The 19,805-nt window shown below is 35.9% G+C and overlaps 1 protein-coding gene across 5 annotated transcripts in view; it reads right to left on the bottom strand.

The window, feature by feature from the left end:
* UNC13C (unc-13 homolog C) overlaps nucleotides 1-19,805 on the bottom strand; it is a 142,767-nt gene that overhangs the window by 88,389 nt on the left and 34,573 nt on the right. For all 5 annotated transcript variants that reach the window (XM_017827549.1, XM_017827550.1, XM_017827548.1 and 2 more), the window contains exons 6-10: nucleotides 19,744-19,749; nucleotides 16,544-16,615; nucleotides 11,329-11,548; nucleotides 5,005-5,232; nucleotides 2,935-3,076 (exon numbers count right to left, since the gene is read on the bottom strand). In XM_017827549.1, coding sequence (XP_017683038.1) covers nucleotides 2,935-3,076; nucleotides 5,005-5,232; nucleotides 11,329-11,548; nucleotides 16,544-16,615; nucleotides 19,744-19,749 — 668 coding nt within the window. The remainder of the gene's footprint in view (nucleotides 1-2,934; nucleotides 3,077-5,004; nucleotides 5,233-11,328; nucleotides 11,549-16,543; nucleotides 16,616-19,743; nucleotides 19,750-19,805) is intronic.

The raw sequence follows: 19,805 nt of genomic DNA on the forward strand, positions 1-19,805 counted from the left end.
CATTCACTACACGACAATCTGCTGGCCAATTTGCTTTTCTACCCTGTGCATCAAAAAGCTCTAATGGTTTAGGAGTTCCCACGTTAAAATCTCTGCCAATATCCCATTTAGCAGAGGGTCACATTATAGTTTGTTAGAAACATTCACTCTCTGCTTACCATGAAATCATGTCAGGTTATGTGTAACTCTAAGAACTAGAACACTGCCCTCACTTTATCTGTTATGACAGAGCAAATGCACAGTGGGGAGCCAATGTTTTTTCCAAGTCCTTGTTTTGGAACAGATGGGGAGATTTAAATGCATATTTTGGTATTATGAGTAAATATAAGATTGTAAGATTTTGAGACACATTTTATTTCTGCAATTTTATCATTTAGGAGTTATAAGTTAGATTTTAAATAGGACTGTCATATATCACTAGTAGAGCCTAATTTAAATCATACTTTTTGAGTCAATGAAAAAATTATATTGATCTGTTTTAGATTTAATCTTGGGGTTAAACATTTATAGTTTATTTAATACACTTTAGAAATTCTCATATACTTTGAATTGAAATCCAATGCATTGAATAAGTCAGGAAGACTATTTTTGAAAGCACAAGTGTTATGAAAATGATTGAAAATACATTCAGTTCAAAGCAGTTACCCTGGAGGTTCATGCTATAGTAAAGTCTGAAGGGTTTTTATAAATGTTATTGCTAGAGCAGCAGATCATAGCAATACTTAGTGATGGGAAAAAAAACCCAGAATTTTTTCAAGTTTCCAGGGATTTTATTGCAGCCCTGTTCACATCTTTGAGAAAATGCATTTAAAATATCCTAACAAATTTGCTGAATTGCTCATCTAACTTTTGACACTATGCAACTCATACAATTAAATGCAAGAAAATAATTAATCTCTTATCTTTGGTCACTCACGCTCATTCAATGAGGAATGACACTTCAACTATTACTGGAGTAGCACAAATAAGTCGAAAAGAAAACACCATCTGTATAGGGGAAGCCTGTAGAAAGTTTCTAAGTGTGTGTTTGCTCTGAATTATTTCTAATTATTTATTTCTAATAATAATCTGTTTGAATCTGTGAAAGGCATGAGCATATGTAGTTTAATACAGTTGGATCCCCTGGTACCTTTCCCAGACAAACAGAAGTGGGACATTGGACCAAACCTGTTTTGAACTCACTACTGAAACAATAACCCCCTCAACAATAAGGGAGCAGATTCTAGTGAAAACCCGGGCAAGAGCTACATGATAAGAAGGTAACTCCTCATGTTAGGATATTGCACCTTCTTGAAGAAAACAGTGCTCTACTTTAAATGCCTGAACCTTAACAGGAATTGTTCCCACTTTTATGTAAATAGGAATAATGGCAACTCATGTTTTCTTTATAGGAGGAAAAGAAGATAAGAGTAAACTAAACAATGTTATATTCTGAAGACAATTATTTTAAATTGCTGTGAGTGGCTAGTTTGAAATTGCCAGTTGCACACAGGGACCAGTTGGAGCTTCTGAATCTTAAATGTCTGCAGGATCCTGAGCTATTCTGTTGCTGCTTTATAAATTCAGCATTGCTTCAAAAAATGATACATCCTTTTTATCACCACTGATACAGTCTTTCATCAAGTTGCAGCAAATTAAGACCCTGTTTTGAATATCACTATTAGACATAAACATATTAGACTTCTATAATGTAGTACCAAAAGGTTGGGCTATTGAAATGTGTCAACAGTTTGCATATACTCTCAATACAAATTCAAATAAAACTATTCTATTTAACAAACATTTAAATTATAGATCCTTTATTATTATAATTTCTTATTTTCAGAATTTACCATCCTAGTGTTTTCACACAGCTTTCATAAAACACCTCCTAAACTTCACTTCATATTACAGTGGTAAGTGCTTTCAGAGTAGACTGGAACTTTTCTGAACAATTTAAAAAATCTCCCTAAATAAATGTTTCTTTTCCACTTAAAAATTTCCAAAGGACATCTAGGGGTTTTATTAGCTTTTCAGAATCCTTGACTTAGTTTAATAATAGTAGTTAAGTGCACATCATATACTGTGGTACAGCATAATCAAGTTAAGAAAAGAATAAATACTCAAATACTTCTGCAACACATAGAGGAATAGCACAGTAAATTGATATTACTGTCAAATCAGTCAAATTCTCAGTCAGGAATGCGTTGCATCCTCAGGCAATATTTTCAGGAAAGGAACAGTATAGTACCTGAGAATTAGATTTTCCTGTACTGTAACATGCCTTTCTAGGGGAAAAAAATAAATCTAGGGACTTTAGCAGAACTGGCATGAAATCCTATTCAAACCTTAGACAATGTATTACAAACTGAACATTTTTGCAGTCAGGGTTGAACTTCTGTGGTGTTCTGACCCCAAACTATACCCTATTCATTCAGAGGCTGTGGCCAAAGAAAGGAGACAGAAGAATCATAACATACTCTCCACGTCTCTAAAAGCATAGACATTACAAACAGCCCATCCCAGAGCCTGAAGCACATCAGTTCCTACAAAATCCCCCAGTTTCACTCAGGAGAATCACCACGTCAAATAAAAATGTATTTACCTTGCATGGCCAGTATCTGACACATGGGAAGGCATTATAATGTCAGTACTTGGTGGGTAAGGTTGGAGTCTGAAAACTTACTGAAGTTCCCTAAAAAAATTAGAATAAACAGACACCACCAATAGATCCCCCAAAAGGACCTGATTATGAGCTCTGTGACTACTTTAAGATAAAGTCACAAAAAACTTTGATGCTCTCTCCATTCAAACTTGCTAATGCATTAATGCTATGAATATGCATAGTACAGACAAAAAATATTTTCAAATTAAGTGATTATTTCACTTTGTAGCATTATATTACCTACAAGTAAATTAAAAAAAGCAAGAAATAACAGTATTTTCTATACTTACAAATAGAATTTTTCATCCCATACAGGATTCAAGTTTCCAAAAATAGTTTTTGTTCTCCGCTTGTTTTTGCCAACTTGCACAGTAACGTATGGGTCACTTGAGCCAGTTTTGTCCTTAGCCTGCAAGCCCTGAGCACAAAGAACTGCAACAAAAGGAGAGAAATGTGCTTTAGCCCTCATGACCTTCATTATCAAGAGGTAAATGACAGTGACAACAGCAACAGGAAACAAAATCATCACAGTGGGGGCTCCTGAAACAAAAATTTCTGGATTATTTTCCCAGCATCTATAAGTCTGGAGCCTGACAAGGGCTTGTCTAACTACCCTTTTAGATGGAATACAATTTTAAAATACAGTTTAATAGAGTAATAAATGCAAAGATTCATTACCAAGCACAAAACAAATACTTTTGATGCATAATTCAAATGCTCTTCTCAAACTGAGGCTTAATCAGCATGGCAAACAATAGAATGTTGCTGTATAACTTGGCTTGAACTTAGTAATTCCCTAAAATTCCACAGCCCCCATCCCCAATCTCAAAAAGTAAATAACGATTTCCAAAATTTCTCCAAAGTTCTAAACTAACATTTACAAAGTAAAACTTCCAATATAAAAAAATCTGCTCTGTGCATTATGAAACAAAACATGAGGGGCATGGCATTTGTTCTCCTCATGTGAGAGATGAACCCTGATGGTTTTTGGAATACTTTCTATGCCATTACAGAGAGGATGACAGTTCAGATCAATTATCATTAACTGTTTATGTATTTGCTAGCTTTTCTGACAGTTATTGTGGGTGTATAGTTAATGGCTATGAATTTAGTGCCAAATATAAATCCACCCAATTTGACCATAATTCATAAAACTGAAAACCTCAGGAGAAAGTAGAATTGTCAAAGAGCAACCTGCCAAACCCAGAGAACTGCAGCTAAAACACTTACTCTGTCTCCTACCATCAGCTGAGCTTGGTTTTGTTATTCTGCAGATATTATTTAAAGCATCTCAGTGGTAACATTTAGTTAACATTCTCTAATGTCATTCATTTTGGATAATGAAGCTCCCTCGGTGTGCTCAGAAAAATGATTACACAAAAACGACACCTTCTTGCTCAGCAGATCAGCTCCTGTGTGGGTTCAGTCACATGTGCTGACTTCAGTGAAAAAAGTGAGATTCTGTTACTCTTTTATGCATCCAATTTCTGAAAAGACTAACTCTTAGGAATAAACTAGCATATTTTTGTCTTCCCCATTCACTCTAAATCCATAGCGAAATTTTTAGAAGGCGAGGAAGTAACCTTCTGTGATTTATGCAGGAGAATTAAGTGACAGCCTAGAAAATGTCTTCCAGAGTTGTTAAACTGTATGTATTATACTGGTCTGAACACAAGACAGCCTTCAGTATCCTTTAGAGGTACAACTAAAAGTAAACATAAGAATTAACTCTGTCCCTAGTGCTTGGTGACAGTCCCAAAATTCAACAATTATTCTTTTGAGTTTCATGCACCATCCCTCAACCTTCAGTAGAAAAAACCACTCCCCTGTTGGTGAGGTTTTAATTCAAAAACTTGAATGTCAGAGCCAGAAGACCTGGAAATCATCATGAGCAACCAGGCTAATGTGATTGGAAGCCATTTGGAGCATGTTCTGGGTGTGCAGCAGCAGCAGCAGTGAACTGGAACACATCCTTAGCTAAACAACATGAATGAATGATGAGTTTCAAACCAGTGGGGTCTAGGACTGCAAGCTCAAGTGTTTTTAGTCACCCAAAACCTTTTTGTGTGACCTTTGACTCTTGCAGTTGCTGGCAAAAAGCTCATCATTAGCACAGGAGATAATGGCAGGAGGCAGAGGAGATGCAACAAGGCCATTTACTCATCTTCCTTCCTAGAGCAGAAGAATATAAAGCAGTTTTGCCAGCAGCTGTAACTTAAAGCTCTTGCAGTTAGCATGCTATAAATTCAACTGTTTGCTGATGCACCAAGTGTGCAATTGAACACACAGTTCCAGCTCTGCTTACAAGAAATCTTATTCCTGAACCAGGAGATGACCATGAAAGAAAGAAAAAAATTTACCTGTGATGGTTATTTTTGCTGACCATTTGGATGTTCCATCCAAAACACTTTGTTTTGCTGCTTTTGTATATTGTACAAAATCTTCTTTGGAAATATTAAACATTTCCTGGATCACTTCAAACACCTCTGGTCTATTTTTCTCTCTAATCTTCATTCTTTCCTTCATAGCACTAATAATATTCTGTGTTTTGTCTTCTGCACCATGTTTGGAACTTTTTTCAGCTGCTCCTGGAATGAGAGAAAAGGTCACTATTGTTATTAAAAAGTTAATTTAGTTCTTTTTTGCCTCTAGAGTCTCCAGTCAACTCTTGGTACTGCAGTACTCAAATGGGACCTTTGTTTAATCTGAACAATGCCAAGACTCTAGAATTTATTCTTTGTGATACCTAAAATTATCAACTGATTTAGTTAAACACGATGGGTTAATATTCAACTTCCATCAGGTGTGTTATACCTAGAAATATTTATTGAATCAGTACTGCTCAGTACTGTGAAAACACCTGAACATGTGAACTGAGCAGTAGGCACTAAATTGTGGTCTCAAAACTCCATCATTAAACACCACTCCTGTGCTTGTGTGGTATTAAACTTTAATGCTTTTCTTAAAACTCTTCTTGAGGGATCACTCATGAAAATAACATATCACAGGTACAGAACAGAGAGGTTCTTCTCTTCAGTAAAATGGTCATTACTGATAATTTCAGTAAGTATATGAGGATGGTAGAAGAGATCAGAGGATATTATCTATGTGAGAATACTTCTAGGCTATATTACCCTGTGGCAATATGTCAGGCCTATCCTACAAAACAAGTCTGGAAAACAAAGAAAATACTCAGGTAATTTTTCTGGAACATCAAAACCACTACAGATTTTATTGGTTTAATTAAAAAAAAATAAGGATACCAAGTTGTTGCAGATTTTATTCACAGTTCTTTTCAGAAGTGCTCTGCAGAGATTTCTCTCTCGAACAATTGTAAATGATCTCAGAGGTCCTTTAAAAAAAAAAGTGAAGTTCACCTTATAAAGTGTCCTTTGTGTGCCAGAGGAAAGAATTTCTGATCAATATCTCTACAGTACCTAAATGTACATTGAGAAAACCCAAAATATCGATCTTGCAGTTGGGTGTGAGGAAAGAAACATCAGACCTCTATGATCAGGAGAGTATTACAAATGTAGCAAGCAAAAATTTAAATTCCTGCAGCGCTTAACAGGCTATTCCACCTCTTGATGAGACTAATGTATAAAGCAAGATGAATACTACAAATTTTATAATCAATGACACATTGCCACTTGCTACAGGCATTGCTGAATTCTGGCTCATGTTGTTAAACGCTGCTCAAAGGCTTGTGGCACTGAGTGTCTCAATCATCATCATCATTATCATTAGCAGCACTAAGTACTTTTCCAAAAGCTTCTGGAAACATCATCCAACTAGCCATCCTCAACTCCTGGGAGGATCAAAGTATTATTGTTCCCTTTAAAAGGACAGTAAAATTAAGACAAAATTATGCTGAATAATTTGCTATGAAATTAGAATACAGATATTTCAATACTGAAGAAGAACAGAGTTCTGTCTTTACAATACCATCAAACACCAATAAGTTCTTTGGAAGGAGTTTTTTGTTGAGTCACTCTCAGCTTGCAATGGCTAAAGAAAAAATTATCAACACATCCACAGAACTAGAAAGAGTCATCTTTCAGCATAAAATTTCAGTGGAGTCCTACTAAACAAATATTTCATGCTTTTGTTTTCCTCATTTTTCAATGTACCTGAAGGTATCTCAGCACATCGGAGGCAAAGAGATATCTATATATAGAGAGATAGCAAAGTGGGAAGGCATAATGTCATAAGATTGGAAAAGTGTGGGATGAGATAACAGATATCAGTGATCCCAGATTGTCAAAGGGCTGAATTATATAGCTTCTTCAAGGTGTTTTCCATGGCACTAAATCTTGAAAAATCTTGAAAATCTCTAGGTCAGAATATCTAATTTTTTTGAATGCAGAGGACCACAGTTCTAGTGATTAAAGATTTTCCAGACTGAAAAATCAGGAATTAGTAGAAATAGAATTAAATGCTACCATGAAATTAAATACCAGATAAGGAATTCTCTAGTGATTTTATCACAAAAGGGATGATGGCTGATCTGCCTGGAAGTGTGACAGGTCATTCCTGGAAGATGCAGGAAGGAATATTTTTCATTTTCTCTTATTTTCTGTCCTTCCTCAAAAAGTACAAATACAACATCATAACTGAATGATCAACCATGGACACAATATGAACGACAATAACATATTCCTGTTAAAAACCTTGCTGATAAAATTGTACAGATAAAATTGAAATATGTGTTAAAATGCAACTTCCGTTAACTAAATAGCCTTCTATTTATATGAAATTATTTATTGCAACTATTTTTACATCCTCAATTGCTGACAGTCTATCAACAACTCTTTTCATGCAGTATTGATCAAATTAATTGAGACAATATCGTTAACTTACATTGCACACAAAGTTAACAAGCCCCTTTTACCCTAGGGACTGATACAAGCTCAACATGATTGAAATCAATTCTAACTTAATACTGCACCTAGTACTAGAAAGGGATATCTTGTTGAAGATGAGTGGTCTAATGAAAGTACTACCGATTTTTTTTTAAACCTAATTTAGAACAAGGTTAGATATTGACCTTAAAGAGCTTGAGATGTGACTTCATTTCTACAGTCTACATTAGCAATCATTGCATATAAAAAAAATCACAGAGGTTTGGAGGCCAATACACCCTCATGATTATGAGATGGCCCAAAGAATGACTGTGATAAAAATAACTACATTTCACTTTATGATACTGTTAGCATTAGTTTTCTCAGCAACAGAGATTTAACCAATTGGTCAATTCATTTTTCCAATATAAAACAAAGGGCATGAACCTCATTTTCAAAGCAGTATAATATTCAAACCCACTGAACAATTAATCTGTTGCAAAAAAATATGACAGGATGCTCAAAAACATTTGCATGCTGATGAGAAGAGCGGGATCCCTTAGGTGTGTTAAATATTTTATCTGCAATTTGCCTTCTAGAGGTTTGTCCTTTCAAGACTTTGTGGTTCAATGTTTTCAAACTGTTCACACCACAGATGACTTCCAATCCTATTTCTTTTTTTTTTTGCAGGCCCTCTCTAAGACTTTTCATTTATACATCTATAAAAACTCTTCAAAGACAGCATGGTGCTCCGAAATATTTTTTATGGTTTTTTGGGTTAGTGATGTGGGCCAGGGAACCTCTGGGCTGAATTTTTCTTCAGCTACGTGAAAAGGAAGATAAAAAGGATACTTTTACTCTGTATGCCTTTTGTAGCTTTTCAATTTTAGCCAGATTAAATTATTTCAGGGATGGATACATCTCCCATGCCACCTGCATGATTGTGGCACCCTGAAAACCAGCTCACCTCTCAGAAAGTTAGCAGAGGATTATTGCCTTGACAGCTGGAGAAGTGAAACAGGAAGAGGCATGGTCAGCATGCAAATATGTGAAGGTATATCACCCCACAGAGAAAGGATTACTTATTCTGAGGAGTAATAACAGCTCAGCTCCTTATTGGTGTTATATTCAGGCCTAGCTGGCTTAAATGTTGTTTTTCAGTGTGTGCAGTGACAAGAGATTTTGTCACTTTTAAGAAGCCTCACAAAGAACAACCTCTCTAACCATTCTCTGTTATGAGAAATCATAATATTACATGCAGCCTGTGAGTAACTTGTGACCCTGAAATTGTCAGGGACATGATCTTGGATCTTGCTTTTCTCACTTTGCTTTTATTATTGAGCAGAAATAGCTGTAGTAACAATTCCAGTTTGAACTGTGACTCTCTCAAATAGCAAAAAGAGATTAAAATGCTATACTTTATATGTGCTAGCTCCTACAGACACTTCAGGAAGCTTTCATTTTCCACTCTTCAAACTTCCACAGGAATGAAAAGACACAGACTTGATTACTGTTTTCTTTGATAAAAATGAACCAAAATCCTAGAAGTCAGATCTAAATAGTCTTTCAAGCAGGGGTGACTGTAAGTAAGGTATCTCTTAAGAGTACACCACTGATCTGTATTGTGCTGTACTTGTAGAATGCACTACAGGACAGAGGATCCATGAGACAGAAATAAATGTTCTTGCCATATGAAACTTCCAATTAAAAAAATCTCCTAAGTGCCTCCAATGTAATTCAAAAGGGGACTGAATGCAATGTAGTAACCAGGCTGGAAATCCTGGTGGAGTAGAGGAGGGTTTTTACATGTTTGGTGAGATGAGAACCACCAAAATAACAGTGACAGAAAGGTTCCTCCCAGCACAAAGACATGATTACCATGCTCATAACCATTTGATCTTTGCAATACTTCATAACACTACTGTTGAAACAAGATTTGTTGTATATGTTTCATGGAGCAAATTAATCTTGATTTTCTTAAATTAAAAATATTTCTGAAACAAAGTGGTATAACATGACATGTTATTCTCTTAAATCCTCCAAAATAAAAGATCTCCTTCTGGTGGAGTAAGTTTCAGCTATGCTTTATTTCTAGACCATTACTGTATGTAATTATGATATGGGAATTCCCACAACACTCTACAGAAGACTTGATAGTTATCTCTTTGTCACAGAATACAATCAGCCTTTTCAGGGAGCAGCAAAAGTGAGTCACAGCAGAGTAGCTCCTAATCTCAGCAGTAGCCCAGTTCCTGAAGGATGTGTAGAAAGTAACCTTCAATTAGATCCAATGTGGTTCATAAAGATTTGGTTTGTGGCCCCCCTACAAGATTAATCTCACATTACATTTTGAGAATATCAGTGTCAATTCAGTGCCCCTCCCCCATGTTTTCTTACCCCTGCACATAAATAGCACTAAACAAGATAAGATGCATAAGGGGAGACATTACATTTAGGAAAGCTATTCCTATTTTCTGCTTCCTCTGTCAGGTTGGCAAGTGACTTGCACATATCTTGTGCTTGTTGCCAGCAGAAGTACAAGCTTAACTCATTTCCATGCCTATAAATCCAGGCAGTATAACCCAAGTGATTCCCAGCAGAAACAGGGTGTCAAATGACTACTCAAAACAGAGAGATCAATGGGCTGATGTGCAATTCATTATTATTTTTAGCCAGTCTTAAAACATACCCAGAATGAAACGAGACAATTAATCAATAAGAGTGAACAGGAACTGACATTCTGAAAACATACCTGCTTTTGTTACTGTCCCAGTAACAGAACTATTTGCACTTATTGAAGAAGCTGCTCACGAGTATCATCTTTATACACCTTTGACTATTCACCACCAACAATCACATTAATGCTGCACAAGCTACTTCTGTAGTAGTTGATTTTCAAAGCAAACATTCCTTTCTCACTTGTGAAACTATGTCAAAAGCTTAGTTGTCAAACACAGCCCAGTTTCAGCCATAGTGCAGAATCACAATTAAGCGCAGTTAAGCAGCTTGATTTAGAAATTCATCATTAGTTTGTGCTCCATGGGGTCAGTTGCTCTGGGAAATTTTGATTAGTTCCTCAACAGTATGAACCTTGAGAATCCATCCCTTGTGACAGCTCTTCACACAGAGAACACAGTGGGAAGAAGGAAGACCTCACTGAAATATCTATGTACTTTTCCTACATGTAGAAGCGCAGGAACATATCAGCAGTTAACAGTGGGGAATAACTCCAGACTTATAAAAGCGCCTTTCATCCCAAAGTAAGAATATTGGACAATTTGCAGGTCTTGTTTTTCTATTGTTTAGAATCTTGTGTAATAATTGTGTTGGAATTTAACTATGGTTTCAATGTACCTGGTATATTTTTGAAGGAGAATGCATGGTGGTTGGAATCAATCTGGGCAAAAAAAAAAGCAAAGAAAAAGGTCCCAAATGACTTCCTGACTAAATTTTTCTTTCCCTTACACATACATGGTTTGGTATTTTGAAAGGCTGTTTAATATTTTTGTCTATTATGCAGCACAATAATACGACTACAATAAGTATCATGAATATTTTTTTAATCTTTGCCATTTTTTAGGCTTAGGCAGCAGAAAGTAAACAATTCTCTGATGTTACCAAGCATTATTTTGTAACTGACCCGCAACATTTGGCACATTTTAAAGACAAAAGCAAAATTAACAGTAGTTGTTTCCTAAAGTTTCGGGGTAGCTTCTCAACTGTTAAACATGCCCTCACTGGTTTTGGATGATCTGGTCCTTTGTTTCAGGATATATCTGAGGGTACACACAAAATCAAAAGATGTGAAGTATTGCAATGTTTTAGTCGTCAAGAAATACTCACTCTGCAAACAGTCAGCATTCAGGAGGTCTTGGCACTTCTCATGGCATTTGACACCACATTCAGTGCACCTCATGCCTTGTCTGGCAATGCCCCAAAGTAGACCTTCACATTCATAACAGTATGTGGGAGTTGTAGCTGTCCAAATTTCAAAGTTATGAGGTGTGGTTGATGATATAGGATAGATCAAAGCCTGCAATGTCTTCTTGAAGACGTGTATTTTCTGTTGGGTAAGAAAAAAAAAATCAAGACTTTGTTTAATACAAGTGAACTGTAGCTAAATTATATGTCATTTACACTTACAATGCTAGAAAATATCAGAATATACATAGAAGTATGAATTTGCAAAATACTGATTTACTCATTTTGCCTTATGCTTTGAAGACAAAAGAACCCTGGATGACTGTTTTATCTGAATTCAGAAACAGCAGAGTTAAACTGGAATCAAGTTAGTCAATTAACAAGAAGTCTTATGCATATTTTTATATTTTTAGGCAGAAATTAAAAAATTCATCACATTCCATTCATTGGTGCTTAACACTACTTCTGAATATTTAAATACTTTCTACAGGAACTTAGACACACTGCACAAAATGTACTTTGATTATATACAATGCTGTCATTTAATATTTAGTGTCTATATAATCTCATCAAATAAAAGCTGGCCAGTTTTAGGGTTCCATTTTATCTGTCTTCCTGTGCTATAGTCTGTAATACCATACTCACTACTTCCTGTTTAAGCATCAAGTTGCTTTTTACCTGTAAACAAGAATGATCCATGCTCTCAAAAATCCACACCCATTTCTTTGACTGTTTTGGCTTAAGACTCATGACCAGTTCTACTACAAGAACAGTCATTGGCTGACTAGTACAGTAACAACATCAATCTCAACTCCTCAGTGCTTAATAAGGTAAATACAAAGCAATCTCTGAAGTTCTGTATGTAAAACATGGGCTTATACAGCCACGATGGTCCAGTTTGTTTATCTGAGCTTTGTTTTCAGGCACCCAGATCTTCTAAGTCCAGGTGATTTACTGGGAATGAAAAAAGCTCAGCAGCCTGTAGGCTGTACTTGGCACCACACAAAAACATGATCTTACAACATTTGGGGTTTTTTTGGGGTTGTGTGTTCACTAAATTCATACATGGCTGCCATGAATGTATTAGAAGTTCTAGACCTGTTCCCTTATAATGAATGATTGTTTCTGTTAGAAAGAAGAAACCATATTAAAAGGGGTGGCACAGAGGGATATTTCTGAAAATCTGTCTGTCCATCCATGTCTTTGTTCGGTGTGGATATAATATGAGGTAGCTCTAATACTGTAGAAAATGGGGAACAACACCCGGGAATATGTGTGATTTGTCCACTTGTGCTTCAACATCTCTGCCACAGTTCTGATAGGATAGGAAGCAAAGCAAACTTACTCAGTTGAACATTAGTTAGCACTCCCTTATATTTAATATTCAGCTGTGGTAAGTTTATACCAAATGCAAGATATTAGGCTGTCTACCAATATGCTGACATGTTCTTGGTTTTCTCTGCTCAAAACATGAGATATTCTGCTAACGATAAATTGTCTGATAAAACTAAAATACTTTTTGTGCACACATCTGCATAATGTTGCACAATCAGAGCCATCAATTAAAGGACTTTTGCTACCATGGGAAAACCATTAGCATGTAGCAATAAATCTACTGATCCATAGGTTCAAGCACTAAAAATAGCAGAACCAAATGTTAAGTAGCTTAGGCTGCAACAACCCTTCTTGAAGTTAAGAGTTACACACTGAAAACAACATCCGTCCTGTGAAGCCAAATCAAATATACATGGTCAGACATTTCGTGGGCATTTGATCCTAGCACTTCTGAGAACACTGCAGAACTGAACTAAGAAAAAGACCTGATACAGCAGGAAAGACTAAAACAAATTCTGAATTGCTCTCTGGGGTGCTTCTTAGCCTGTCCTAATAACTTCCCTGAAAGCAAGGAAAGGTCTGCACTGGTTTGATTTGGCAGACCCTAAGGAGGACTGGGGCAGTCACAGCCACCTAACTCTGGAGAATCCCTCTTTGCACATATCCACCTTCTGCCTGCCACGTCACAACTTACCAGTCACAGGGGTCAGAAAGAAACCCAAGGTGAATTTATGCAGCCTGCTGAGAAATGATGCTTCTCAGAAACCACCAGATATTTGAAGATTCCTTTGCAGATTACACTGTCCCACTCCCAAACTCTAGTAGCCTCAGTACAAATCCTGCCCTTTTCACCCAGTTCAGCTTCACTGTTTTTTCACATTATAAATTATTTTGCCAGTAACTTTTATCTTTTTCTAAAATGTCAGTAAGTAATGAAATGGCACAGCTCAACAGGCCTTGAAGTAAACATTTGAGGGTAAATGAAATTTTCAGCTGAAAGGCACAATTTGTAGATTAGTTTTGCTGCTGAACATGTTCCTTCCCCTGTTGTTAATAAAGCAAATTGCAAAGGAGAATTTTATTTATCTTTCTGTCTAGAGGCTTTCATTCCTATTACTTTTCTCTGTTTAAATGTTTCTGTTATATGAATTCACTGAGCTCTGGGCATGGCAACATTTAGCACTCAATATATAGGAGAATTATCTAGTTATCTGCTTATCCTCTGAATTGAAGTTTATTTCTGTTATATACTACTTGAAATACTTTTAAATGTCATCGATATATTATTTTTACAAACTTGCAGCCCTGTCTCTTTGTTCAGCAAAACAATTAAATGAATGCTCAACTGAAAACATATGTTTAAGTTTCACATTGTTTAAAATGTCTTTGGACCTGTGCCTGAAAACACACAAACTCACTGTGTCATGTGTGTGCTCTACCAGAAGGACAGCACTGTCAGGTGGCAAAGCTCACAGCCCTCACCTCAGGTTTTAATTTTTTGTATAAGTGGCATTTGATTTTTTAATAAAAGGCATTAGTTCAAAGAATTTCCATGCTGAATCTAGTCAGCCAAATAACCTGCTCCCACCAGAGTCACTAATATTCCCTCCAGAAAAAGCTGAGGGAGGGTAAAAGCCAGAAAACCTTAATCAGAGGAATAACTTGCCCAAAGGGATTTTTTTTCCTTAACTCTCATTGGTGACTGCATTTCTTCATCTGCATTTCACATCTTCATTTTGTGGAGAGTATCTGGAGAGTTCTTTTATGCCTGAAAATGTCTGTCCTTTTTGTTTTCGAATCTTGCTCTACCCTGTTGAATGATGCCCTAGGTTATTAAGTTCAGCTGGCTACTTAGAGACCAAGTACAAAAGTATTATCTTTTCCATGTTTTAAATATCTAGCCAGTGGCTTTCCTGGCTGTAGCATTACATTTATCTGTAAAAGATTACTCACTTCCCTTTATATGCTTAGTGAGGGCTGGCTCACTAAAGAATAAGACAGGCTTCTCCTATTCACCTCTTCTCTAAATTACCTTTTTACATTTTCTCATCAAATGAACTTTGATATATCTAAATTGTATTTGCTGTCTACCTTTGAAATTACATTTTTATTTAAAGATTTCTTAGGAAATATCTATTTCTGATGCAGAGTTTTTCATGTGGCATGGTTCAAAGGGAGGCCAAAGAGTATAAAGGCATAAAACCACACTGAAATTATTTTTCCATATCTCCTGAATCATAGTTCAGTCGTTTCTCCTGGTTGACAGCAAGCATTGGAGAAATGCTTACACTGAGCTGTCTACTGGGATTTGCTGCCTTCTTTTTTCCTCCTGAAGAGTACCCCTCAATAAGAATCTATAAGTGCAGCCCCCATTATTATTTATTGTTCTGCATTTGTTGGCAATTAATATTATCTCTAAAACTTGCAACTAAAGTCAGTCTGATAGTTTTTACAGGAAGGGAGGCAGGTAAATGAATAGCTGCACCTATATTAATCATCATAAAAGGTAATAAATACATACATAGGGTTTTTTTCAGTAAACATCTTTTAGTAAATCATATGAAGTATCTTAGTTTCTTTTACTGAACTTGGGTATTTTTGTAGAAACTATAACATAGATGAAAAAAGTCTTTATTTTGTACGACTTTCATAGTGTAAGTTTTTCTGTATAATTTTCTCTCAGCCTTGAACTTCTTCTTAAGATTCAATAGTTCCCTTTCATTCTGTCAACCTTTGTTACTATTTTGAGATAGCAGAATAAAATAACTCCTTCTTCTACTGAAAGAACATTTCAAACACCAGCTGTTTTCTACCTCAGCAATCCATCCCTGAGCACTACCAAATTGTTACTTTATGATTACCATACAAGCACAGAAAGTTCACAATAAATCAGGTGAGATGGACGTGTGTGTATTTGTGCTGTGGGTTTCAGTTCCCAGAACACCTGTCAGTATATTCTGTTCTTCCATTCTTCTACTATGGAGCTTAACAACTGTGTAAGAAAAATTCAACACTTCATTTTTCTTCAATGTAGGATATATTTTAGAAGGCTATGTATGCACTAGCAAGTTAAGGAACACGAAATGGGCCTATATTCCTTCAAATTAGTCCTTTGGCTTAGTTTAGCCATGTAAATCTTCTTGCATCACACTTTAAGTATTCCTGAGGAAAATGACACCTTTTGTGGTTTTGTTTCAAATAAATTTCTTTTTCAAAATCTAAGTGAAGTCAATAATGGGAAACCACAATACACAGGTTTTACTAGCTATAAGAATATGATTTTTCAGAATATTCTCGTGGTCACTTTTTGTATGAACTAAACATTTCTTCAAGAATGATGTGTTATTAGTGTGAGTTACATTAAAAAAAAGTCAAATAGTGTCCCAGCCACCCATAAGGACTGGGAAAAAATAATGATCACAAAGAAACCTTCTTGCAGAGTCCTGTCATTCTGATTGCACCCATGATGTGATGAAGACATAAAGATGCTGAAAGACTGCAGGTAAAGCATGGTATAAAATGCTTCCCCCAAATAACTGCTTGGTAAGACAAAGGTTTCTTGCTCAGTCTCTTCTGACTGTCATGGGTGTGAGTCAGCAGAAGCAAACCTGGCCTTGTAACCGTGGATCAGGCAGCAAATTCTGCTCAGGATCCCTGAAAGTTCCTACGCAATAAATGGAATATTTACACACTCAATTTCATCCAGTTTGGAGCATCTAAGGCTGAAATAAATTTTAAAGATCTTTTAACAAAAATGTCTCCATTGTTTAAGTGATTTAAACGTGCCACTGAACACACTTACCATTTCCTCAGTGTTTATGGAGGTCCGGGTGAGCATGGCCATGGAAATACCAGACTTTCGAGCTGCAAGTGTCTGTTTGAGGCAAATGCAAAATGGTTAAAATTATACTTGTAACACCAGCTGTCAAATCTAATGGAAGGCAATTAGCACTTGATTATGCTATTGGATATAAACGAAACTGCAGAAGTTCCAAAAACTTTTAGTTAATGTTTGCAGCCCACAACTTTTAAGGTTTCAGCACATAATGGAAGTACACCTTCCATCATCATTACTGTTTCTTTCAGCAGTGCCCAGCTGAACTGCCATTTCTAATAGAAAACCTGTTATTCAGAGGTTTGTGACTTAGTTTTTTTAAACCACAGGCTGTCACTGTTTTTCCGCTTTGCCAACCAAATTAATGTGGTACAAGGATAGGCATCCTGCCCTAATTTGGAAGCTGACTGTGCCTGCAGCAACATGGGAGATCATTTTGCAGTAGTCTTACGGTTCAAGTTGTCAGTGTGGATGATTTTTGTAACTCACTGAGCATTTTTAAACTGTGCATATGTATAAAAGTGTTACTTGTTTTAAATAAAAAGACCTTGAAAAACCTTAAATTCTTATTTTCCTTAAAGAGAATATTAATTTGATAATATGGATCATAGTATCCATATTTCTCTATATGGATATATGGACACATGGAGAAATACTCTGGTTCCTGGAGGCAAGAAAAAAGGTTGGAACTCTGTTGCAATCTGTCCTCGTTTGGCCACACGAGGTTATTGGTTTATGAACACTTCCTGGTTCCAAATACTACACACTGGGTTGTAGAGACAATCTCATTTGCTCTAGTACAGTACATACGAAGCGACTCAAAATAAAGTATTTTTAATATACAATAAACAATGAAATTTTCTACTCCTTACTGCAATAGCCCTGAAATTTAAACAGTTCCTTGAGAATTAATTAGCAAGTATAATGATGAGAAGGAAAAAGACCCTGGTGAAACGAGTTCTGTGTGTTTTCCAATTAATATTTCGAATCTGAATATCACTTCTGCTATCAGTACTCATTTTGGCCTGACAAAAACAGGTTAAGATTTATTTCACTGTGCGAAATATCAACCATAACACTGTTCTATTACTGCACTTCACCTGCAACGTTGTTCTCGTTCTTCCTTCCCCCTATTCTAAATCATCCCACGTGTGTCCCTATACTTGTGCTTTATCTCAGTTCTTCTCTCACCCAGTATCTGCTTTGTCATGCACTGCTGCCCTCATAGCCCAGCACTGTGCAGATCAATGACACCACCCACTAACCATAAGTCTGTTGTTGCTTTTGTTGTGGGGATACAAATTTTCACCTAACTGTGCAGTGTGTCTCTGTAGTTCACCATTACAGTGCTATTACAGCAAAAGTTTTGGTGATATTTTGCATATGACATTTTTTTGTGAAATATGTATCGGGTCAGAAGCAATTCAGGCTCACATCAAAAGAGGAATTGCATCATTAATCTTTGGATGAAGAGACTATTCTAATTTCTTCCCATTTTATCATTTTAAACACTGACATTTAAAATGGATTTTTATTTATTTATTTAGATATATTAAGACTGTTCAATTTTAATTTTAAATGTTCACTTCCCCTGATTCAATTTTCAATAAGTTTCTCTTGATAATAATTAAACTTGCAGATTGACACAAAATTATTAATCTTGTGAAACCAATTATAGGGTAAGAAGTCACCCTTGGTTTAGTAATATTTGATTTATCACTGTGCTATTACAGTTAAGATGGGATGCAAAGAACCCTCCTTTTCTTTTTCTTTTAAACTCAGCAGTTTACCCTCTCTATGCCGTTAATTTGCTATCAGTTTTCCCATTCAATTATTATTGAGTAAATAATTCTGTTTACTTCTCTGTGACCATCTTTTCATTCTATTTCTGTGCATATGGGAAATTCCATCAGTGTGTGCCAATGAGATTGACAAAGTCACAGGAAAGATTAAACAGAGCCCAGAGGCTTTGCTGTTTCAAACTTTTTGTGACAAAACCTTATGCTACAGGACCCATGCATCAAAATAAAAAATGGTAAGTAAAAATGCAATGGGATCATTAAGAAGAATAGAAATAATTTTCATAATCAGTAGAGTTTCAGGTTAAAAAAAAATTACTTTAAAGCATTCATCATTTGATCCCTCTTAAAGTATAGGTTTCTTCTCAAAGTCTTGCATTTATATTTACTTGCCCGCAGTGTGCTAGTTTTATAGTTTTGAACTGTAGACTTCACGTCCCTTATACTTAGAAAGGGATTTGATCCTTTCAGGTCTCAATTGCACAATTCCAGCCATTCCAAGTGAGAGAACAATGTGGATGACTTGTCAGGGCAGGAGTAAAAAGGGCATAATAACATTAACCTGGATTATGGGGCAGTGACTGCTACTGTGTTCTGTCCTCCAGCAATTCATCCAAGTACATGAGCCAGCAGAACTGCAGTTTCATGATATCAGCAGAAGTCAATAAACAGATATTATTTCCCATGAGAAAAAAAGAAAAAAGGGAGGCAATTTTGGCCCTGTCCTGTGTCCTTGAAGCTCAGTTCTCCCAGTGGGTACTCATGGAATCGTGGAACTTTACCATCTTGCTCCTTAATCAGAAATGTGTCTAAAATTATAGTAGAGTGCCCTATATAAAATAACAAAACCTAATAGAAAACAGGTAACTAGGTTGTTCTTAATCAAGTGTTTGTCATGTTGGAAGAAAGTGATGTCCAGAGGGATTTGTGATAAACCAGCATATTTAACAGTCATATGGATTAAATTTACAGGGATTTTAGTGAAAAAAAAAAAATCACAAGGGTTATTTCCATTTAGGTATCACTGTCAGAATAAACTGCATCTGCAAGAGAAAGTCCATAAGTAAAATGCTGCTGTTCTGAAATACTGTAGTTGGTTATAATTCAATAGCATTATGCTTGGGTGCTAAAAGTTCCTGCTTGTGTCATTAGAAAGGATATTTGGTATACATCAATACCTTTTTAACACCTTTCTAATAATATTGGTATATATGATGCAGAGGACAAGACATTCTCTTATGATTAAATTCTTGGTCATAAAATATTTTTCCTACTTTCCAATACAAGGTCATAATAAAATATGACATTAATGAAATTCATAAGTTTTTACGATAATTTTAGAACATTTATCAGTATAAAAGTACTTACCATAGCCTGAAAAATCCAGCCAAGATAGGAAAGAAATTTTAAAGAATATTAATAATTTGTCA

The sequence above is a fragment of the Lepidothrix coronata genome, unplaced genomic scaffold, assembly GCF_001604755.1.
Source record: "Lepidothrix coronata isolate B3197 unplaced genomic scaffold, Lepidothrix_coronata-1.0 Scaffold140, whole genome shotgun sequence".
NCBI lineage: Eukaryota > Metazoa > Chordata > Aves > Passeriformes > Pipridae > Lepidothrix > Lepidothrix coronata.